The sequence below is a fragment of the Camarhynchus parvulus genome, chromosome 2 (assembly GCF_901933205.1).
Source record: "Camarhynchus parvulus chromosome 2, STF_HiC, whole genome shotgun sequence".
Classification (NCBI taxonomy): Eukaryota; Metazoa; Chordata; class Aves; order Passeriformes; family Thraupidae; genus Camarhynchus; species Camarhynchus parvulus.
In genome coordinates, this window is record NC_044572.1 from 131,544,306 (window position 1) to 131,564,371 (window position 20,066).

Consider the following 20,066-nt stretch of genomic DNA (forward strand, 5'->3'; position numbering starts at 1 on the left):
CAAAGCCTTCTTGAGGCAGGGCCACCCTGAGACACATGTAGTTTTACACCAACTCCCTAATCAAGCCTAGATTAATCAGAAGTGGCCTGAGGCAGTCAGTACCCTGAGGTGCCGGTAACGACAGCGGGGTACGCAGGAGAGCAGCCACGCCGCCGGGGCGGGGCTCGAACCCGCGGCCCCCGCGCAGCCGGCAGTCACTGCGCAGCCGCGTCACAGCGCCTCCTCCCACCCCTCGCGCCCGGCGCTGCGGCGGCATCAGCTGACCGCGGGTCACGTGACCCACCGGCGGGTGAGCGGGCGGCGGTACCGGGGATGGAGCAGTGACGGTAACGGCGGGGCCGGGCCCGGAGCGGGCGGGGGCAGGCAAGGAGGGAATGACGGAAGGAAGGACGAGTGTCTGGGCTACCCCGAGCGGCTACCGCAGCGCCCCGGCCTGCCCCGGCGCACGGCCTGCCCCGGCGCCGGGCCGCGCAGGGCCTGGCACGAAGGGCAGCGCCGGCCGGGCCCGGCCGTACCGCAGCTCCCGGGGGCTCTGCCGGGCCCCGGGGCCGCCAGGCCACCGCTCTGCCGCTGCCGGGACTGCTTGTCTCGGGGAGGGCGAAGGGACAGCGCGGCCCGGGGAGCCCGAGCCGGCGGTGCCGGGCTGTGGGAACTGACATCCAATCCCGAGAGCCGGGTCGGCGGCTCCGTGGGGAGCGAGGGCAGCGCCCCCCGCTCCCGGGGCCAGCCCCAGGTCGCTCCGCACACGCGTGGGGACTCCCCGCGGAGCAATGTCCCCGGCTGCCTCGCTGTGGCCACTTCTGCTTAGGGAACGTGGAGGCCAAGCACCAGACGTGATTTCTGAAAATGAGCTTGAAGTGACGCTCTCGGGACTTAGTGCTGAGCCGCATCAGTAAACGGAGGTTTCCTATTGAGCTAAATAGAAGCAATTGTCCCCTGCCCCTTGTCCTGACTTGTGGTTTTTTTTTTGTTTTTTTAATGCAATGCTGTAGTTGAGATTCTGCTTTGACATTGCTGTATGTTTTCCTGGGTACAGCACTGGAAACACTTGTTCATAAGTTTTATTTTAGATTATAGTATACTGCATGAAAGATTTCTCTTTGGAAATCCATTTTCCTCGTAACATAGGGATGAAGCAGTGTACATTACAAAAAAGTCCTGCTCATAGAGGTACATTGTGTGAATAAGCTACCCGTTCTTACTGCTTATTCTAGGTTTTATTTTGAACACTTGGTATGTCCAGCTTTATCCTGGGGTTCTTTTCTTTAATTTGCTTGGCTTTCATTTTGCAGTCGGTCTGTATGTATTTTTTTTTGTCTGACCAGCATTTGTATCTCTTTTTCAAACCGTTCTGTAGCACTTCTCCTTTCTTCACTTCTTGTTTGGTATTCTCCATTGTTCTGGTTTCAGGGCCCCTCATGTAAAAAACACTTAAAACTCTTTTACCAAGCTTTTTGTTCCCTTGTGTGTATTTGATAATACCTCCATTTTACCTGAAATGCGAAATCATCTTCCTTCCCATGACTGTTAGACATGGAACACAGCTTCAGGAAAACCAACCACACAGACAAAAAATCATGAGGGAGAAAGGGAAGTCCAGTGACTTAATGATTCCTGGCAACAACTGTTTTTCTGGAAATTTTATAAATATTCTGTAGAGAGTATTGATGTTTGTGGAAAACATGAGAATGCAATGTTCCTTGTGTCTTCCTGAGTAGGATTCTGGATTTCTGTGTTACTGCTTTTCTGTCTTTTGCTTGGATATTTGCAAGTTGCTGCTGCCACCGCTTAGTTTACCCAACAACTTTTGCTAGTCCTAGTCTAGTCAAATCCAGACAAAAACAATTTAAAGCTTCAACACTTTGAGAGTGTGTGTCAGCTGTAGTGGTGTCTCCCTGAGTAGGTGAAGTTTACTGTAACCTTGGCTGTGCCTCTTATAGCGCCAGAGTTCAGTGGAGTGCAGGAAAACCTCTCTTGTGCCAAGTCTGGCATGCATTAAGGAAGATAATGCATCATAGTAGTCCAAATAAGAGGAAAATTTGTTTTGTTCCAAATCATCAGTAATTAATAGACCTCCTGTGGAGACCTGTTATGTGAGATGCTGCAGCTGGTGCTAAACAAAGAAGCCCTGTAGGGTGGTGATAACGGATCTTGTGTGTCTGGTCTTGTAAGTGTTGTGATTTCTCAGCTACCTGTACCTGCCTTGGCATTGTCTGGCACTGCTGTGCTGGGCCTGGTGGGCAGTGCTAGATGTCGCAGAGCGTGTCCTGTCAAGGGCCTCAGAGCTGGATGTCATCATCTCCTGCTGGAAATGAGGCCCCTTAAGTCCAAGGGGGATGGATGGCTGCTGTGCCAGGCTGTGCTTCATGATAGTGATTTAATGGCTGGTAAACTTCAGCTTTAGGCTTCCTGAGGAGCTGAGCAAAAGAATCAGCAACCAGGCCTGTGTCTTACCTGGAATTTCAACACCTTGATAACTTGCTACCCCTAGAATGAATACACCGGGGAAGGACCTATGGCGGTTGTTTTGGGCAAAGTTTGCTACCACATACTAGTTCTACCAAATACAACATTTGATTTGTTCTCCCTCAAAAAAATTGAGTGCTGTAGTCTGTGCTCATGAAATACAGGTTAGTGTCTATCCATTCAAAGCTGCTGCAGAAGATATTGCAGACATCAAAATTTAGATTCTGTCAAGGTACACTTTGATTTTGTTCTTCATTCTCTTATTAAAAACATCCAGTAACTCTCAACCAGCTGTTTCTGCTTCTTAGTGACAAAAAACCATAAATACTCTTAACTTCCTGAGCTTGTCTGCAAAATAAATCAGCGTCATTTGTATTTAGTACCAACAATTTCTTGACTGATGCCAGTATGTGTAATCTTATTGATGGTTTGCAGTTGTAACAGAGATACCAAGACTAGAAAATGCTCTCCTTTTTGTTGAAATTTTAGCTGCCAGGAGAAGCTACTTAAATGCAACAAATTAGAGTTTATTGCATTTAAATAATTTTAGGTATTTATTTACTTTAAAACACTGTCCTAATCTGAAAAGTGATTGGAGAAGAGATGTCAGAGTTGAAATATTTTTGGTTTTTCTTGTTTTTTCTGATGTTTTCAGAAAAAGTTGTCTGTTATACAGACACTGGAATGTCGGAACTCAGGCCATCCCTCTGGGTGTCCAGAGTTGCTGGGACCCCTGCCAGGGGGCTCAGAGACCCTGGCACACAGCCCAGAGCACCTGTGGGTTTGGTTATGACCTGTAGAACAAATTACTAGCTTGGTATGAAGACCTGAAAGCCACAGAAGTTTAAGTAGTGTAATAATAAAATTATCACTAGGTGAAAAAGTAGATTTTGGGGTTTTTAGAATAGGGGTTTTGGGGACAAGATGGAGGGACTTGGGTGTGTCTAGCCTTTCTTCTTCTTCTCTACCTCCATCTTCTGCTGTGATGTTGGCACTTTTAGATTGGTTTAGAGTAGAAGCTCACTGTCTAACATAGGTGATAGGTATTGGAAAGCAATTGTAAACATGGTATACGTAGTTTGTAGTATAAAGAGAAAACACCTCCCTGGGGGCAGGCAGAGTGCCTGGAATCGTCCTGCTGGATGGACCTCGGCACGGCAGGAGAAAGAATTTTATAGATAAGATACAATAAACAACTCTGAGACCGAGAGCTGAAGAACTCCGACTCATTCTTCGAACGTGCGGGCCAAAACAGAGACTTTTCACGTGTCTCGGGGCTGCAATAAACTGCAACCTCCCGAGACTGGAAAAGGTATATAGCTGGGAAAATATAATGTGGGTCATGTTTTATTTGATTTCTTTTCAGTTAGATTGTTTGCTTGTTATCTTTCTATGAAATTGCAGTTGCTAATGAAAGGTGCTAATGTTGCAAACTCAGCCCACTTTAACATACAGGATGGGCAGTTTAAAAAGATTTTACAACTGTGTAAATGTCATTTGGGAGATAGGAAAAAATGAATTTGAAACCATATGATACTTCTGGTAAAATCTCTTACAGTGGCTGTAACAGCACTTTAGCAATGTGGAATGAGATGTTTTTCTTCAGGCAAAGCTTTGACTGCTGTATTAATGGCAGATATTTTTTTCTTCTTTCCCTTGCTTCCCTTCTGTTAGCATCTTGCCTTTATCCTCAGAATCAACAGCCATCAAGATAAAGGCACAAAAATGACAGAGTTTTGGCTAATTTCTGCTCCTGGAGAAAAGACCTGTCAGCAGACATGGGAGAAGCTACATGCAGCAACTACAAAACACAACAACCTTTCCACTAACTCAAAGTTCAATATTCCGGACTTGAAGGTATGTAAACCCTGTGTCATGTCCTAAGAAGTGTGTTTGTTTTGCACCATCTTTGTTTCTCTAGATTAAAACCCGCAGATGTTTTAGAGAGAGCAGCTGACTTCTCTTGGTCTGTACGTGTGGGTCTAAGAAATAATTCAGACAACGGTTATCTTTTTTTCTGAATTTCTAAGTTAGTTGTTCACACTGTAAGTTTTCAAGATTCAGCAACCTGTGTTCTTTCAGCAAATAAAGCAGTTTTTTATGAGTATGGTAGTCTTGATCTCATGATGGTAGCAGTTAACTTGGGGAAGAAACATAGGAACTTGTGATCTGATTATTGAGAGTTTCCTTTGACGGTTTTGTTTTGCCTTTTTAAAAAATTATTTTACGTTTTTTCCCCTTCTGAATTGTCTGCTCCTTTTCTCTGTCTGAGATACAGTGAAAGGTTCAAATTAAAATACAGGAGTTGATCAAAGAGCTGCTCTGCCTTTTCTCTGTCCAGAAGTAGCATTCTTCTATTAGAGCAGTGGTTTATCTCTGACTGAGCATTCCAGTGTGACCTGCTAATGTGTTGTGGAAAATGGAAAAAAAACTGTTTGAACTATTCTGTGAGAAACAAATAGTAACAAAATCTGAAATTTGGGTTAATCCAAGCTAATCTTGGATACAATCATACAATACAATCATCAGGATGTGGAAAAATTATGAGCCAGTATATTCATTTAGAAAAGGTCTTTCCTGATGCCTGGATATTTCTTGAACAAGAATTTGGAGCTCAGTTGAATGTAGTGAAAGCCCATCAAGGCTTACAAAATTGAGTTGAAAAATGCCATCAGTCTTGGTCTACAGAGTGCATCAAGTTCAGGTGGCATAATGCCTTTTTCCTGTCTCTGCTAAGGAATGAGCCCAGGGCACAAAGTGCTTCAGTGTGCCTTTTTACATCTTCCAACTGCCATAACTTGTATTCACATTTGGACTGTCCTGAGTTAGAATAGGGACTAGAACAAATGTCTGTCTCCTCCCAGGATATCCTTGGACATTAGTCACGATGGCTGTCAAACTGTAGGGTGCCTGCAGCATTTAGAGGAGTTATTGCTGAAAACTGTTGGGGCCCATCAGGGTTAGAAACAATTTCTTTTGCTTCTGCTGTGCTTCCTAAAAGGGACAGAAGCTGAATATACTTTATATACAGTGGGAAAATAGTCTGGCTTCTGTGGACCTGGTGAAACTGTTTAAGTAGTGAGATCCTTTAGTTAAAACTCATTTAAACAGTGGTTTAGTCTCCACTGAGTCTTATTGCTTAAGGACTTGCTTGTCCTGAGGCTTTTAAGTGACCAGTTAAAATGAGCTTCCTTATTCTGCTTGTGGCCCCCAAGAAGGTGAGGCATGGAAAGTCATTCTGTGTGATGTTTCTTAAGTAATTCTGCTCCTTTCTGCTTCAGAACTAAACAGAAAAGCACTAATGTCAATTTCAGTGGTCAGATATATAGGAAATAGATGCTAGATTACAAATATGTTAAATGTTAATAGCCCTGTAATATTTCAGTGAGAAATGTGTACTCTAGATACATGAGATTAGGGAAGAAAGTGTTTTTCTGGAGGAGAAGGGAAGAAAGAGTGAAAGCTTGTCTACAACCTAGATATTTTATTACCCAAGATGCAAAATGTCCAGACTCTTGTTGGTCTCACTGCTGCAGTACTCTTGTATTTTCAGAGTTTTTGATGTCCAGGTTGCCTCCAGTGCTGAGATTCCTGATCAGTGAAATTTCACATTTGATCTAAAGTAGTGAATTAAGTGCTGAAGCAACTGCTTTGTAAGAAATGCAGCCAATTTATAGCATAGACATTGTTTTACCATGTTTTGGATGGCTGGATTGCAGAACTGAAACTGAGCACCAAACGAGTGAGTTAGGTCTGATCCTGTGGTGCTTTGAGGCAGGGGTGATATCTAACAAGTGAAACAGTGTGGCTTTGGTAAATCAAGATGTCTGAAATCTTAGGGTCCAGCATTTTATGTAGTTCTGGAGAGATACTTGTTGGGAGATGTAGCTTTTACTGTTAGCTGGTTTTCTCTTTCTATGTTTATATACATCTTCTAATGCATTTTGATCTTTGCTTCTAGGTTGGCACCCTGGATGTTTTGGTTGGTTTGTCAGATGAGCTGGCTAAACTGGATGCGTTTGTGGAGAGGTAACAGTTCATTTTTACTAGGATGCAAAGTATTAGAGTAATGATGTGATGGTTTGCTGAGTTTTAATAATACACAGGTTATTTTCAGCATTTTTTGTATCACAGTGCTCCTCTGCAGGCAGTCAGCAAGCTCAGATTTAAGAAAGCTACGTTGATTTTCACAGTATCTGTTCTTGAAAAAAGGAAAGTAATCTGAACTTCTTATGGAATAGCAGAACATTATGCATTCTCTCTTCAGTAGTGCTGTGTGGTGCTGGGTCCTGGAGAATTGTCAAAAATTGAGCCTGACAGATGCAGGAAGTGGTGAGGAAATGAAGTAAAAGCTTGTAATTCTAGCAGGAATACTGTTTACACATTTGGAGAAAGTAACCATGTAATTTCCTAATCCATAGAAATACTTAAAAGTATTAATATTAAAATGCAAAACCTATTCATTTTGAAGAAACTAATGACCTTTTGAAAGTGATTTTAAGCAAAAGTAGCAGAATTTCACATAACCAGAACTCATGGAGCCATCTTCTGTTTCAAAGAGAGCAGTCTTAAATAGACATTTTTAAATAGAAAAGGAAACTATTTGGCCTGGCACATGTGAATAATATTATACATGGCTTTTAAGTTAGGAAGGCAGATCTTGAGTGTCAGATTGCATTGTCAGGGTTATCCTGTGTTTAGTTTGTATTACTGTTGACTTCTACCTCTCTACCTGTTTCTAGAAAGGGGTTAGAATTTTGGAAGTACAACAGACTTAAAAAAAAAATTGCAATATAGTGACTTCAAGTCACTTCAAGTATATGAAGTCAACACCAATGCCAACACCAAAGCAAGCTAGCCTCACCTTGTTGAGAACTGGTGAGCAGCAGCAATAGAGATTTTAAATAAAGTTGTGGAATACTGAGAAATTGGTCTCCTTCAGATATTGGGCCCAGCTTGTGCTCTCAGAAAGTTTGGATGTAGAACAGTCATCATCCTTGTTTGATCCAGTCACTTTTGATCCAATCTCAGGCAACTTAAAATGAGTTTTATGAATGGTATTTCTCAAATGGCAGGTTTGGGAGTTTATTGGTTTTTTTTTAATATATTTTTATCTTCCAATTTTTAGTGTTGTAAAGAAGGTGGCCCAATATATGGCTGATGTTCTAGAAGACAGTAAAGATAAAGTTCAGGAGAATCTTCTGGCCAATGGAGGTAAAGTGTTAACCATGATATCCTAATGTATTCTAAAACTGTAGAAGGGAAGGCAATGATCCTGAAACTTACTGAGGTACCAGGAAGCCAAGTGCAAGGGGCTGCACCTGGGTCAGGGCAGCCCTCAGTGTCAGTACAGGTGGGGCATGAAGGGATCAAGAGCAGCCCTGCTGAGAAGGACTTGGGGTGCCAGTATGTATTTTATTTTCAGTAAAGAGCTGCACTTTTCTCTGAACTAATATTTTATGTTCAGAGCCATTTAATAGAATTATCACAGCTTGTATTGATGCAAGAGAGGCTACTATGAGTGGATAAGGGCTTGGAGTAGTGTCTTTTTTAGAAAGCTGTACAAACCTGTCACTTCAGGGGAGCCACATGGTCATTGCTGCCTTTTTTGCCATCATAACCTTCCCTTCTCCACCCATTTTTCACACAGAGCAAAAAGTAGTTGCTCTTGTCTGTAGTTCTCCAACCATCTTTGACTTGGTAATAAATGTCATTTATGGTCTACAGAGGTGGTGAAACCAATATCTGAAGGCAGAGGTTATGGATAATTTACAGCTTGTTTATTTTCAAATTTCTTAAGCAGCAGGGTCCACACATGGGAAGATCCAGTCTGTTACAGTTCTCTTCTGTTAGAGTAGTTCTACAGAGAATATAATACAGTTGTCTTTTTATTGTCAATCTTAACAAAGTTCTTTAAAATTCTAGTTGACTTGGTCACCTATATAACAAGGTTCCAGTGGGATATGGCCAAATACCCAATCAAGCAATCCTTGAAGAATATTTCAGAAATTATTGCAAAGGTAAGGTAACTTGTTTTATAAAACTTCCCTATTTGAACTTGAGATATTTATGCACAAAACTTGCTCTCAAAGCAATTTGTCTGTTTTAGTCAGCTATCAATACAGTTAGTAACCAAAGACATACATTAGGATGTGGCTAGGGTTTGGAGAGTGCTCCCTGAAGGCCATCATGCTGATTTTTGTTTCCTAGGATCGCTGAGCTAACAAATTAATAGCCAGGAAATGATGTTTCCATTTCAGTTTTGCTGTACCAGCATATTGCTTGTCTGATGTTCTCAAACCTTGTGGGCTGTTAGCAGTGAACCAGGGAACTTATTTACATTCTGAAAGCTGTGGCACTCAGTTGTGAGGGGAGAAATAAGCCTTCATTGTTAGATGTAAAAAAAGTTCATTTGAGAGTTTTCATGTGTTTTCCTCATCCTTACTTTGGCAAAGTGTTTCATACATGGAGGGCTTTATTTTTTTACTTGCTTGTAAGCCTCTACAGGGTCCTCAGCAATAACTGGCTGATTTAGACGGTGAGACAGTTCTCTGTAGACAGTCCTTGCTCTAGGATCTTCCCAGCCTCTTCAGGTTGTTTTTTCCCCTTCCCTGTTTTCTGTAAGCTGCAGACTGGCTCTTGGAACTGCCTGTGTTACTAACTGGAAGTACATAACTTGCAAAAAAGAAGAGGCTGTTCTGGGTACTATAGAGACAGTTTTTGGTGGTGGATGTGCAGGGACTATAATGGGGTTGGGATGGTGGTAAGTGCTGGCAGACTTGTGCTTTGCTATTACTGCAGATTCCTGAAACTATTACATTAATTTTTTTGCAAAGATTACAAAATTTTGATATATGCTACAAAGATGATTGAGAATGCAATTGCTACTTTCATTTTTAATATTTTCTTTGGGACTATCACTGTATCTTGCATTTATTTCACAAATTACATTTAGTAAGTATTCTTGGAAAACACCTGCAGTGTGGCCTTTTGTTAGAGGGTGACTGGCTGTCTTATGGCTCTGAAGATTTGCACATTAAGACTATCATACACATATAAAATAAAAATCTTAATATCTGACATTAGCACATAATATTTGCTTCTTCAGAAGAAGGTACCAAAATGAAGCACTGAACTTTTTACAGCAGTTATAGTACAGCACTTGTTTTTGCGGAAATTAAATTTGTTGAAAAAGAAACATAGGACATGAAGAGATAATGCCCTGTTTTGAAAATTATCAAATATTCAGTGCATGTTATTCTGTGTCCCAGAGTCTGCTAGATAAATAATCTGCTTCAACAAAGCTCTAGAGCCTGAACTTCAACTGTCTTACATTCTTCATCTACTTTAGGGACCTCACTGACTTGTTGTATTGGATAGTTAATGTGGACAAACAGGTCTGCTGGAGTTCAGCTTGAGTCATCCTGTTGGGGGGTTTCCATTTTGCTTCATGTTTAGCTGTGCTTGTATTCCATAGGAAGAGCTTTAGGACATAAACGTGTCACAAATCTGATTTCAAATAGTTTATAAAATATTTTCAGCAGTGAGCCATAGATGTATGTCCATAAATTAGAGAAGAGAAGGAAGATGACTGCAGATGCCTTATGTTCTTATAGAAATGACCCCAAGGAGATCATATCACAGGACTTGAAACAGTTTTGTCCCAAGGCAGAAAGAGTCCTGACAGAGATAAAGTCTTCATGTAATCACATGCCAAAGTGAAGATATAGGAAAATTGATAGAGCTACATTAATTAAAATCTGTGAAGCCTCTTGACAGGTTGATGTTAAATAATTTGAAAAGTTTGTCAAATAATGAATTACTGCATTTCCTGTGTGGTTTTATGTCATCCTCACTCACTCAGGCAGCAGATTCTGATGTCTGTCAAAATGAGTAATGGCAATTGCAGTGGGGGTTTGTCAGTTGAGAAGAAATTACAGCAGTGTCAGAAACATTTAAAATAAAATTATATCTGCTGAAACTATTCATCAGGTTTTTTCAGCTTTTAACTTGCAGAAGTTTTGTGAACCCCAGCATCAATACAGAAGACTTTTGAGATGGCATCTCTGCTGTGTGAGAGCTGTCACTTAATCGAGTTATTCTTCGGATTTGAAATTAGGGGTCAGACTTATGCAAGGAGACAGCCTCAATATTTTTAGTGCCCATGTCCAACCTTTTCAGCAGCCCAAGCATGCATCAAAGTGCAACAGCTCAGCTGTATGGCTGAAAGACACTGATGTATTGCCAATGACTGCCAAAGTGATTTAAATATCTGGGGTTGCTCTGTGTAGAGATAGGCTCACTGTGTTAGACTGGCACTTTCCTTAGCAATACTGTAAGTGTGTCTTCCTTTTGCAGTGACCTTTGTGAGTTATTCACCAATTCTTCTTGCAGAAGGAAGTTTGTATTGTTGCTTCATTTGGTAATTTTACACAAATTTATTTTCAAGAGCTCTGTTGTGGCATTGAGGTTTGTGGTTCTGTATTCTCTAACATTCAGTAGGAAGCAAAGCTGGTTGTTTTTCACAAGAAACTTCAGTCAGTGCAGCAGTAACAGATTTTTGTCTAAGCAGTCATTTTTTAAAAGACTACTGACTCTACAAATGAGAGCAATTAAGAGTATTGTCAAGTAGGAAATGCTGAATGGAAATGGTTTGTGAAGGCAGTGTTTGGTATCAAAGGTTTTTGGGCTTTGTCATTAATAATGCATAGTTATACTGTTGTTGAAAGTTTTGATCCTTGGAAAAGGCAAAGGGTTGTCAGTCTGGGGAAGAGCTAAAATGCACAAAGGTACTAGCTTAATATCTTCTGATTCATTTTCCCCTTATGATGTCCTCTAGATGTAAAAACAAAAAAAAGGTGCTGGTGTTACTTCTTGTAGTATTAAAAAGCTTTTATGAAGGTATATGCCTTGTGTGACACCTGCTGAAATGTTCTGCATGTTGCTTTGCTAAAGGTTGTATCAGTCAAAGGATTTAAATAGCCTTAAGTACTCACCTGTTTAATTTTGTCATTTTCAGAGTATTTTGTCTAAAGGATTTCTGTATTTGTAAAGGTGCAAGCTGTTAATGTGTTGCTACATGAAACTAACAAAATGTTCAGGCTTTTGATGACTTCCTGCTACAGACAAGCCAACTTAGGTGCTACTATAAACAAGGTCCTTAATTGAGTGACCTTACTTTTAAGAGAGATTTATTTTGTGGAAACAAAATCATATCTGGATCTTCAAGCTGAAGTGTTTTATGCAAACAAAATGTTTTGTCAGTGATCTAAGTCTATATAAAGGGAGAGTCCCTTGACAGTGTTCAGAAACTTTTCCCTGAGAGTTTTTTCATGCTTGTACCTCCTTACTACAGTGAGGAGGCAGTGAAGGAGGCAGTAGGCAGCATTATAATCCCAGACCAGCATTGTGCCATTGCAGTTACCCAACTGTTACTGAGTGTGCTGATTTTAAAACACTTCCTTGTATAGGGTACACACCAATATAAGTATGGTTGGCAGTTTAACATGTATTAATTAAAGTGCTTCATTTGTTTTGTACTCTTCCACTTGCTGCCAAGTTATCCAGCTGGGAATGAATCATTTTTGGTAATCATGCTAATTAAGCCATCCTTCTCAAATCCATCCTCCGGGATTACTTGAGCAGCAGTGGCAAGCTGAACATAAGTTCTATTCTAGTTCTTTAGACCCAGTTCCTTTTCTTTTCATTTTTAAGGGAGTAAACCAGATTGACAATGATCTAAAAGCAAGAGCCTCGGCATACAATAATCTGAAAGGGAATCTTCAGAATTTGGAAAGAAAGAATGCGTAAGTTGTATTATTTTTTCTAATGTCGTGCAGGAACAGTATCTAATCATGAAAACTTAAGAAAATGTTAACTCTAAACTTAATGTATTTTTGAGGTGTTTATCAGTCTTGAAGAGCAGCTGTCATAAAAGAACATTTATTACCAGCTGTCTGGTTGGTGCTAACTTACCTGTGACTGAAAAGCAATTAAGATATCACAAAAGCATGTACAAATAAGCATAAATTGCTGGAACTTCTGAGAGGAGCTTGCTGTTAGTGGTAACACTGCTACTTAGGTGTCTTGTTTAAATAAGAAAGTCTTGCCTTCACACCACCTTAACTGGTTTTCTTCCCTCAGAATTTACCAGCAGAGACAGCTGTTGGGTACACACAGCTATTAAATTAAACAAGGGCTGTGTGTTATCTTGTCACGTACGTGTGATGATTATCTGAAGTACAGTTGAGGTACAGTAGTTATTCTGTGCATGTGGGGTTGATTAATGTGCCTGAACCCTGCCATTACAGTGAATGGCACAAGCCTGCTGGCTGATTCAGAGCCATGGGTCATGCCAATGACAGTATGTGACAAGCTGTTATAGGAGTGAGACATCAGTTCTGTGCTAAGCCATGGCAGTTTGTCAGCTGAACACCATTAAACCTGTGTGCATTCTTGGTCTTTTATGAATACGAGGAAATACGCTGCTTTAAGTTTTTATTGATGCTCTGCATGTAGGTCTGTACTATGTTAGTTATAACTCTGAGGCTCCATGTGCTAGAATCCACAGTTAATGGTTTTAATGGTTTTGCAATTTCAAATCACTTTTTAAAAGACAAGTTGGCCACTTAAGTGTGTGACGTATTTGGAATATGGAAATGACGCACAGCAGTGGAGCTACTGATAAAAACGTCAGTGACTTTGAACAGTGAGATATAAAGTGCATATAAGGACATTTTGTTTGCTCTGCTAATAGCAGTTGTGTAGGTAAAATGTGTTTTTGAGAATGCTGTATTATCAAGCATTGGAAACTGTTATCCAGACAAATTCAGTTCTTAAATGTGTAATTGTTCTTGCTTTGTTTCTCTGCAGAGGAAGCTTGCTAACCAGAAGTCTTGCTGATATTGTAAAGAAAGAGGACTTTGTACTTGATTCAGAATATTTGGTCACATTATTAGTGATTGTGCCGAAGTAAGTGTATTCATCCTAAGAGTAGAATACAATAAGAAATAAAAATCAAATAATAGATCTCACAACTCTATAATACTGTCAGAATGACATTTGAATTTACCTGGGGCTTTCCTGGATGAGCAAACAGAACTGTTAAGATGCTCAGGAGAGATAAGTGAGCGTCTGTGCCTGTGTTCCTTTGTTCACAAAAATTTCTTATAAGGACTGCTGAGTGCTCATGAATTTCTTAAAGAAACTGGAAATTAGATTTATGTCTCTTATTCAATGTTTGCTATGACTAGTCATGTTCCAGATGGTGTCCTTATGAAAATAAGTGCTGAGTGAAAACATGACTTGTTTTACATTAGAAGGCTTAATCATTAAATTATCCTGGTTAGGACTATGCTAACTTCCACCACTTAGTGAGTGAACTCTTTACTGCTTTGCTCTGCACGTTTTTAGAATGCCTGAACACTGTTTTTTCCTTTTTTTACTTAACTAAGTCTGTACCATTGGAACCCTGCTTATGTCCTGTCCTATCTGGGGGATATGGGAAAACAGGCTGTTCTTATTTGAAATATTTAAACAACAGAAACCTCATGTTTTCTCCTGGCCAAGGAAAGTGGTGATACAGATGCCCTCAAAACTGTTGTAAAATGAAAAAAAATTGCCCTTGACTGGAGCTGCAAGCAAAGAGAGCTCCTAATTTATGAAAAGCCCACTGTCTCTCTTTACCACAGGAGCCATTAGAGTCTGTCACATGTTTTTCCTCTGGTGAAAGAAAACCAATTTTGTGGTGGCTTTAGCAGAAAGCAGGTGGTTAGAATATCTCTGCTGTTATTTGTCTTGTTTTTGCTGTTGAAAGGATGGAACCTCTTCACAACTAACTACAGAATGGCAGGGCTTCCAAAATTCCCAGTCCTTCAGGCAAGTGCAGGACTCTAGGGAACCTGTTTGTAATTGTGGAAGAAGTATTCCTCTGCTCAAAAGAGCAGAGTTGCATGAGGAGTTTCTGATTAACCTTGACAGTTAATTCCATTTGGTCCCCTGAGTTCTCTACTTAATGATGATTTAATTTCATAGTTCTTTGATTTAAAAAATGTTGCACTTGTAAACTGACATGAAGACTGAAAATATGTTACTTTTGCAATCACTATAGTTTATTTATCAATAATTATAAAAACAGCATGAGGAGAACTGAGTGTTTCTTGAGTCTGGCATATTTCTTAAAACCCACACCTGAGATGGAAGATGTGATGATTAAATGTTTTTACCTTTAAAAAAAACCCTTGATCCATTAATCTCAGATTAAAAGTCTAACAATAACCTGTGTATTCTCTAGGTTAAATTACAATGACTGGGTCAAGCAGTATGAAACACTAGCAGAGATGGTTGTACCACGTTCCAGCAAGTAAGTTGTGAAATGCTAAATCTTATATTTGCATGTGCTGTGTTTCAGGGGTGTCCTTTATCTAGAAAGACTTTGAATTTTAAAGATTGGTCAAAAAACTTGTCAATATGTCTAACTTTATAGCTTTATCTGATCAAATCTGATCAAATAATTGAGGAAAGATTCAACTAGAACTCTAGAGTTAACCAAAGTTATCAAACTTAACTTATGTGAGAAGAGTAAGAGGCTTGAAGAGTTAATCTAGTTCTGGTCAGATATATTCAGCCTCTGGCTGGAGTGTGGTGACGATAAGCAACAAATGCTGGCTGCTGGCCTGTAAGCTTTAGGTCTGTATTCACAGGACTTGAACCAAGTTATATGAACTCTGAAAGCTTCCAAAGAATGAACAACTGGAAGTGTAAATGGTTTTGTTGTGTACAAAGAAAGGTAGCTTGTCTCTTTTTGTTCCTGGTATCAAGCTGGTGCTAGGTGCTGTGGTGGGCCAGATTAAACCACTTTAGCAGCCTTGTAACCACGTTGAAAGATAAAAGTCCACGTGGAGCACAAAGCATCCATTTGGGGTTAATTTTAACTGACAGACTGAGGTTTTGATCAGGAAGATCTGATGCTACCAGTTCTGCGCCACTTAAAAAATCTGAACTTGCTCTGGATAGCTTCACATTTGGAAGACCTGCTAGTGCTTCTTACTAAATTATTTGGAAACCATGGCCTAGGGCTAGCTTAAGAAAAGGCAACTTGTTAAACTGTTGGATAATGCTTGTATTGAAGACAGTATGACATTGAGGAACAGTCTAAATCTGTTCAAGCTTTTTTTCCTAAGGCAAAGCCTCAAAATAAGCAATATTATTTTTAATTATAAAATAGTAAATCTAGGGGTCATCTTTGCAGCCTAAGAAACATTTTGTTTTGCCAACGTGTATATTTTTAATTTGCATATTTTTCTATTTTATATCCATTTCATTTTTCTTTAAAACACACATTTCTAATAAAACTGTAGTCCAAACATTTCAGTACTAAACCAGCTTCAGTTACTTTTTTTGTTAAATAAATTTTAATTTGAACAAATATCATATGAAGTGGTTTTGTGTGATGAAGTCTCTCAATGTGAAGTGTAAGCTGCCATCATTTATGAAGGGAGTAATTAAGAGCAGTCAGTTACATTCTGTATGAGGTGCTTAATTTGGGAACTAAATCTTGTATAATTATCTACATTTATGTCTTGCCTTGTAGCAATAAAGTACAACATGTGGTACTGTGTGACTGAACTGTGCTGACTTGAACCTGGTTAATTCTGACACTTGGTTTGTTTTCTTTCTGTGCAGTGTACTCTTTGAGGACCAAGACAGCTACCTTTGTAATGTCACCTTGTTCAGGAAGGCAGTGGATGACTTCAAGCACAAAGCCAGAGAATATAAGTAAGGTTTATTTTGTGTGCAGTCTGTCTCTCATGCTTTGAAGGATCTCTAGATAGATACTTCTGATTTTATTCACTTACAAATGCAGATTTATGGTCCGTGACTTCCAGTACAATGAAGAAGAGATGAAAGCTGATAAAGAGGAGATGAATAGACTGTCAACTGACAAGAAGAAACAGTTTGTAAGTCTTAATGAACTGGTCATTACAGAAATGTGAGACATCTAAGACTTGTTATTGCTACATAAAATTTTCATGAAGTTATGATTCAGAGAAAGCATTGTAGGGATGACATGATGTAGCCAGCCTGCCACCCAGCTAATCTACTCCGGGATAATTGAATTTTGTGCAGCACAAGTGCTCCTCACTGCATTGAACCAAGGGCTGGTATTGCAGCTGATAATGTTTGAAGTTTGACAATGGACAAGTGTTTGAATTGCATAATCAGGTATTACTAAAAGGATCTTTAATATAGTTAGATCATGACAACTGAGATGGGGACCTGAAGGGACAATGGGAAGTCTCATTAAATGTCTCTTTATTTTCTATCAAAACATTCTTGAGCAATTATGTCCATAGTGAACTCTGTTTTTAGCTTGTCTTTTATTATGGTACAGATATTGAGTAGCTGCTCAAACATGCATAATGGGCTGAGTCTTTTTCTGATGTTTGAATAGCTTATTTTTTTCTCTCTCTTTTCTTTCACAGGGACCTCTGGTTCGGTGGCTGAAAGTTAATTTCAGTGAAGCTTTCATCGCATGGATTCATGTGAAAGCATTACGTGTTTTTGTTGAATCTGTTTTAAGGTAACGAGGCAGATTTGAATAGTGATTTTCTTCCTAGACTTGGTAAGAATTTACATCTAGCTTGAGTTTACCAAATTGAAGCATGTGAATGCTGCTCTTCTGCGAAGGAGAAAGCAAAAAGTAGGGCAGTAAGAATAACTGGTGGCAATAGCTCTTGTTGCCACTTGTGAAATATTTGAAGTAGATAATTGTGTGTCTCCCCCTTGGATAGTCTTTTCACTATTCCTTTAGGAGTTACAGACACTCTGTACATAGCAGGGAGATATATTTGCTGATTTTTAGGTTACTTTATGAGCTGCTTGTAACAAGAGCTAACTACATCTTATATTTAAATGGCAAATTTGATTAGTTCAGAATAACAATAGCTTGGCATCATGAAATCTATGCTTTTTCTTTAAGACATGCCTTTTGTAATCTAAAGTTTTCAGTTTTAAACTACTCTACTAATTAGAAATTTTATCTGCTTTTTTTTCTTCATACTATCCACAAGTGTTGTTACAAGTCAAGAATAGATGTAGTTGTTCTGCAAAGGAAAGACCTTTATTTTTTATAGTTGAAGACATTCCTACTGTGGTCAATAAAAGGCAAGGTGTTTTTAGCCTTTTTGGTCAGTTGTCATAAAGGGGAAAAGCAGAAGAGAAAAAGAAAACAAATCAATGAACTTGCATTCTTGCTGCTGTGGCCTTATTGTGAAGACAAAAGTTGAGTAAAGAGTGAAGAAGAAAGCTGAACCTGACTGAAATGCTGGCAGCAATTTCCACGCTCCTAGAAAGGAAGATTAAGTAGAAACTACATTGTCCACCAAGTGTCATAAGCAAAGTAAATTAATGGAATGTTCAAAATTTAGTCTGTGTTCAGGTAACATTGAGAATTATGCTAAATACTCAAGGATTTAGAATTATTTTTAAAATATTTAGGCTTCTGTTTTGGTATTTTAAGCTTGGAGTTCTACTTTTTTGATGTCTTATGAATTGTAGACACAGAATGGTTTTGCGAAAATGGAAATTAGCAGAATTTCCTCTTTAGCAATAGGACTCTTTCTCAAAAAAAAATTCTGCTTTGAATTATGAAAGAAGGTTTATTTCAGCATTTCCATGGTTTTCTACTTGACTTCCTCAGGTATGGTTTGCCAGTTAACTTCCAGGCAATGCTGCTTCAGCCTAATAAGAAAACAATGAAGAAACTGAGGGAAGTTCTGTATGACTTGTACAAACATCTTGACAGCAGTGCAGCAGCTATCATTGATGTAAGTACTTTTTAACTGCTACTAGTATGTTTAAACAAAGTCGATTGGCATCATTAAAAAGCTGTACCTCTCCATATTCTTCTTTTCTCACAGTACGGAGAATTTTGTCTCCTTAAAAAATGCTGCCTCTGTTTTACACTTTTGCAAGGCAGATGGTATTTAAAGTTGCAACCAATATATTTGAAGAACTGTCTGGTTTAAAAGCCACATGTAATTTCTTCTTACTGCATTCTTTCCTACTGCTGATGGAAAGATAGAGACTGCAAGTTAGCATAGTAGTCCTCTGCTGTAGAAGGCTGAATCATTGTCAAAATGGAATCAGCCTTTCCATCTGTAGAGGTCTCATTTTCATATCTAAAAACTGGTTTGTTGGGAGGCTTATTCTACTAATTTGCTTTGTATTGAAAAATGATGATGTTCGTAGTTAAAGGTTAACTGAAGATACCATGAGCTTAGCTGAATTAAAAAAGATTCTTAATGGTATATTGAATGTAATGTATTTCCAGGTCTTTTTGTGGAAAGAGGATGTGAGACAATTTAGGTGAAAATTAAAGATGCTGAACTTACATAACGTCCTGGATCATTTGGCACCCTATAGCATTCTCATCAGAAACTGGCAGTGTTTAGATGTAGTAGTGATGATGTGTTTACTATAGCAATGGATGTGAATTATTGATGCAGAACTACGTAGACTTTGAAAAAGCACTTTGTATTTACTTTTGAAAAATACTGTTAGTCATTTGTCAAGGTTCTAACTTTACCTGTTATTTAAACAGTCACTTGAATGTGAAAATTTAAGCTTGAAGTCTTACCTGGCCTATTTGCTTCTAAAACAGTTTAATATTTCAGCTACTTCTTAATAGGAGTCTGAATTGTAAGAGTATAACTGGTTTCAAAACTTTCTTTGCAGGCAACTATGGATATTCCAGGTTTAAACCTCAGCCAACAGGAGTACTACCCATATGTGTACTACAAGATCGATTGTAATTTGCTGGAATTCAAGTAAAAGTTCCCTAACATGACAATCTTCTCAGTGTTGGTGTAAACAAACAGAAGTGAGGTTGAAGTATAGTAATACTTTTGACATTCTACTAATCATATGCTTGCTTCTTATGTTAGGTGAATTGAACACACTGTGGTCCATCTCTAGACATTTTCTTTTTAAAGAGCAGTGTAGGTAACCAGCTTTTAATCAACTATGTCTGTAAATGTATATTGAGAGAATTGAAGTATTTATAAACAGAGTGATTTATTTAAGGAAAAGCTTATCCCTCTTTCCTATCGTGGTCTGTGTTAATTACATTTACTGTTGTTTATAAAAAAAACTTGTTTACAGAAGACTAGTGTAAATGTTCATGGCCATTTTGTTCATTTGATTTAGTAGATACAACTGTGTTAGCGTTGTTGAACTGTGATGTAAAGTATGTAAAATTGGTATGAAATCGTGCTTTCTGAATGGTTTAAAATTACAATTGATGCACTGTAAACACAGGGAAAATAAACATACCTGTGCAAATGTGTCACTTTCTTCTACCACATAAAATTGCAGATACTTGTGTCTAAACTGAAGCAATATGTTAAGTCTTTAATAGTGCTGCATCCTGCATGCACTGGTACAGAAATACAATTGGCTTCAGCACAAGTACTTTTAGGAGATGCAGGAACTAATTTTGCTTTGTGCAGAAAGGCTCAAGTATGCTGTTTGGCCACCACATACATGTATGAGTGTTTTTCATGTTTGTATCTTTGTGACTCAAAAGATGTGAGACAATC

At 39.0% G+C, this 20,066-nt stretch overlaps 1 protein-coding gene across 1 annotated transcript; it reads left to right on the top strand.

The window, feature by feature from the left end:
- The first annotated feature begins 201 nt into the window (after window positions 1–201).
- Window positions 202–19,816, top strand: ATP6V1C1 (ATPase H+ transporting V1 subunit C1). Its single transcript, XM_030943231.1, has 13 exons — window positions 202–326; window positions 4,141–4,323; window positions 6,428–6,495; window positions 7,595–7,680; window positions 8,392–8,486; window positions 12,181–12,272; window positions 13,339–13,437; window positions 14,759–14,827; window positions 16,150–16,242; window positions 16,331–16,424; window positions 16,950–17,047; window positions 18,167–18,293; window positions 19,204–19,816. Exons 2-13 carry the CDS (start codon window positions 4,192–4,194, stop codon window positions 19,297–19,299), a joined length of 1,149 nt encoding a protein of 382 aa, XP_030799091.1. The 5' UTR covers window positions 202–326; window positions 4,141–4,191; the 3' UTR covers window positions 19,300–19,816.
- The last annotated feature ends 250 nt before the right edge of the window (window positions 19,817–20,066 follow it).

Bases quoted from the DNA above. Each gene is read 5' to 3' on its own strand.
- ATP6V1C1 (XM_030943231.1), top strand. From the start codon at position 4,192: ATGACAGAGTTTTGGCTAATTTCTGCTCCTGGAGAAAAGACCTGTCAG. The intron at 8,487-12,180 runs GTAAGGTAACTT...TTCATTTTTAAG, and splicing joins TTTCAGAAATTATTGCAAAG to GGAGTAAACCAGATTGACAA. The intron at 18,294-19,203 runs GTAAGTACTTTT...CTTTCTTTGCAG, and splicing joins GTGCAGCAGCTATCATTGAT to GCAACTATGGATATTCCAGG.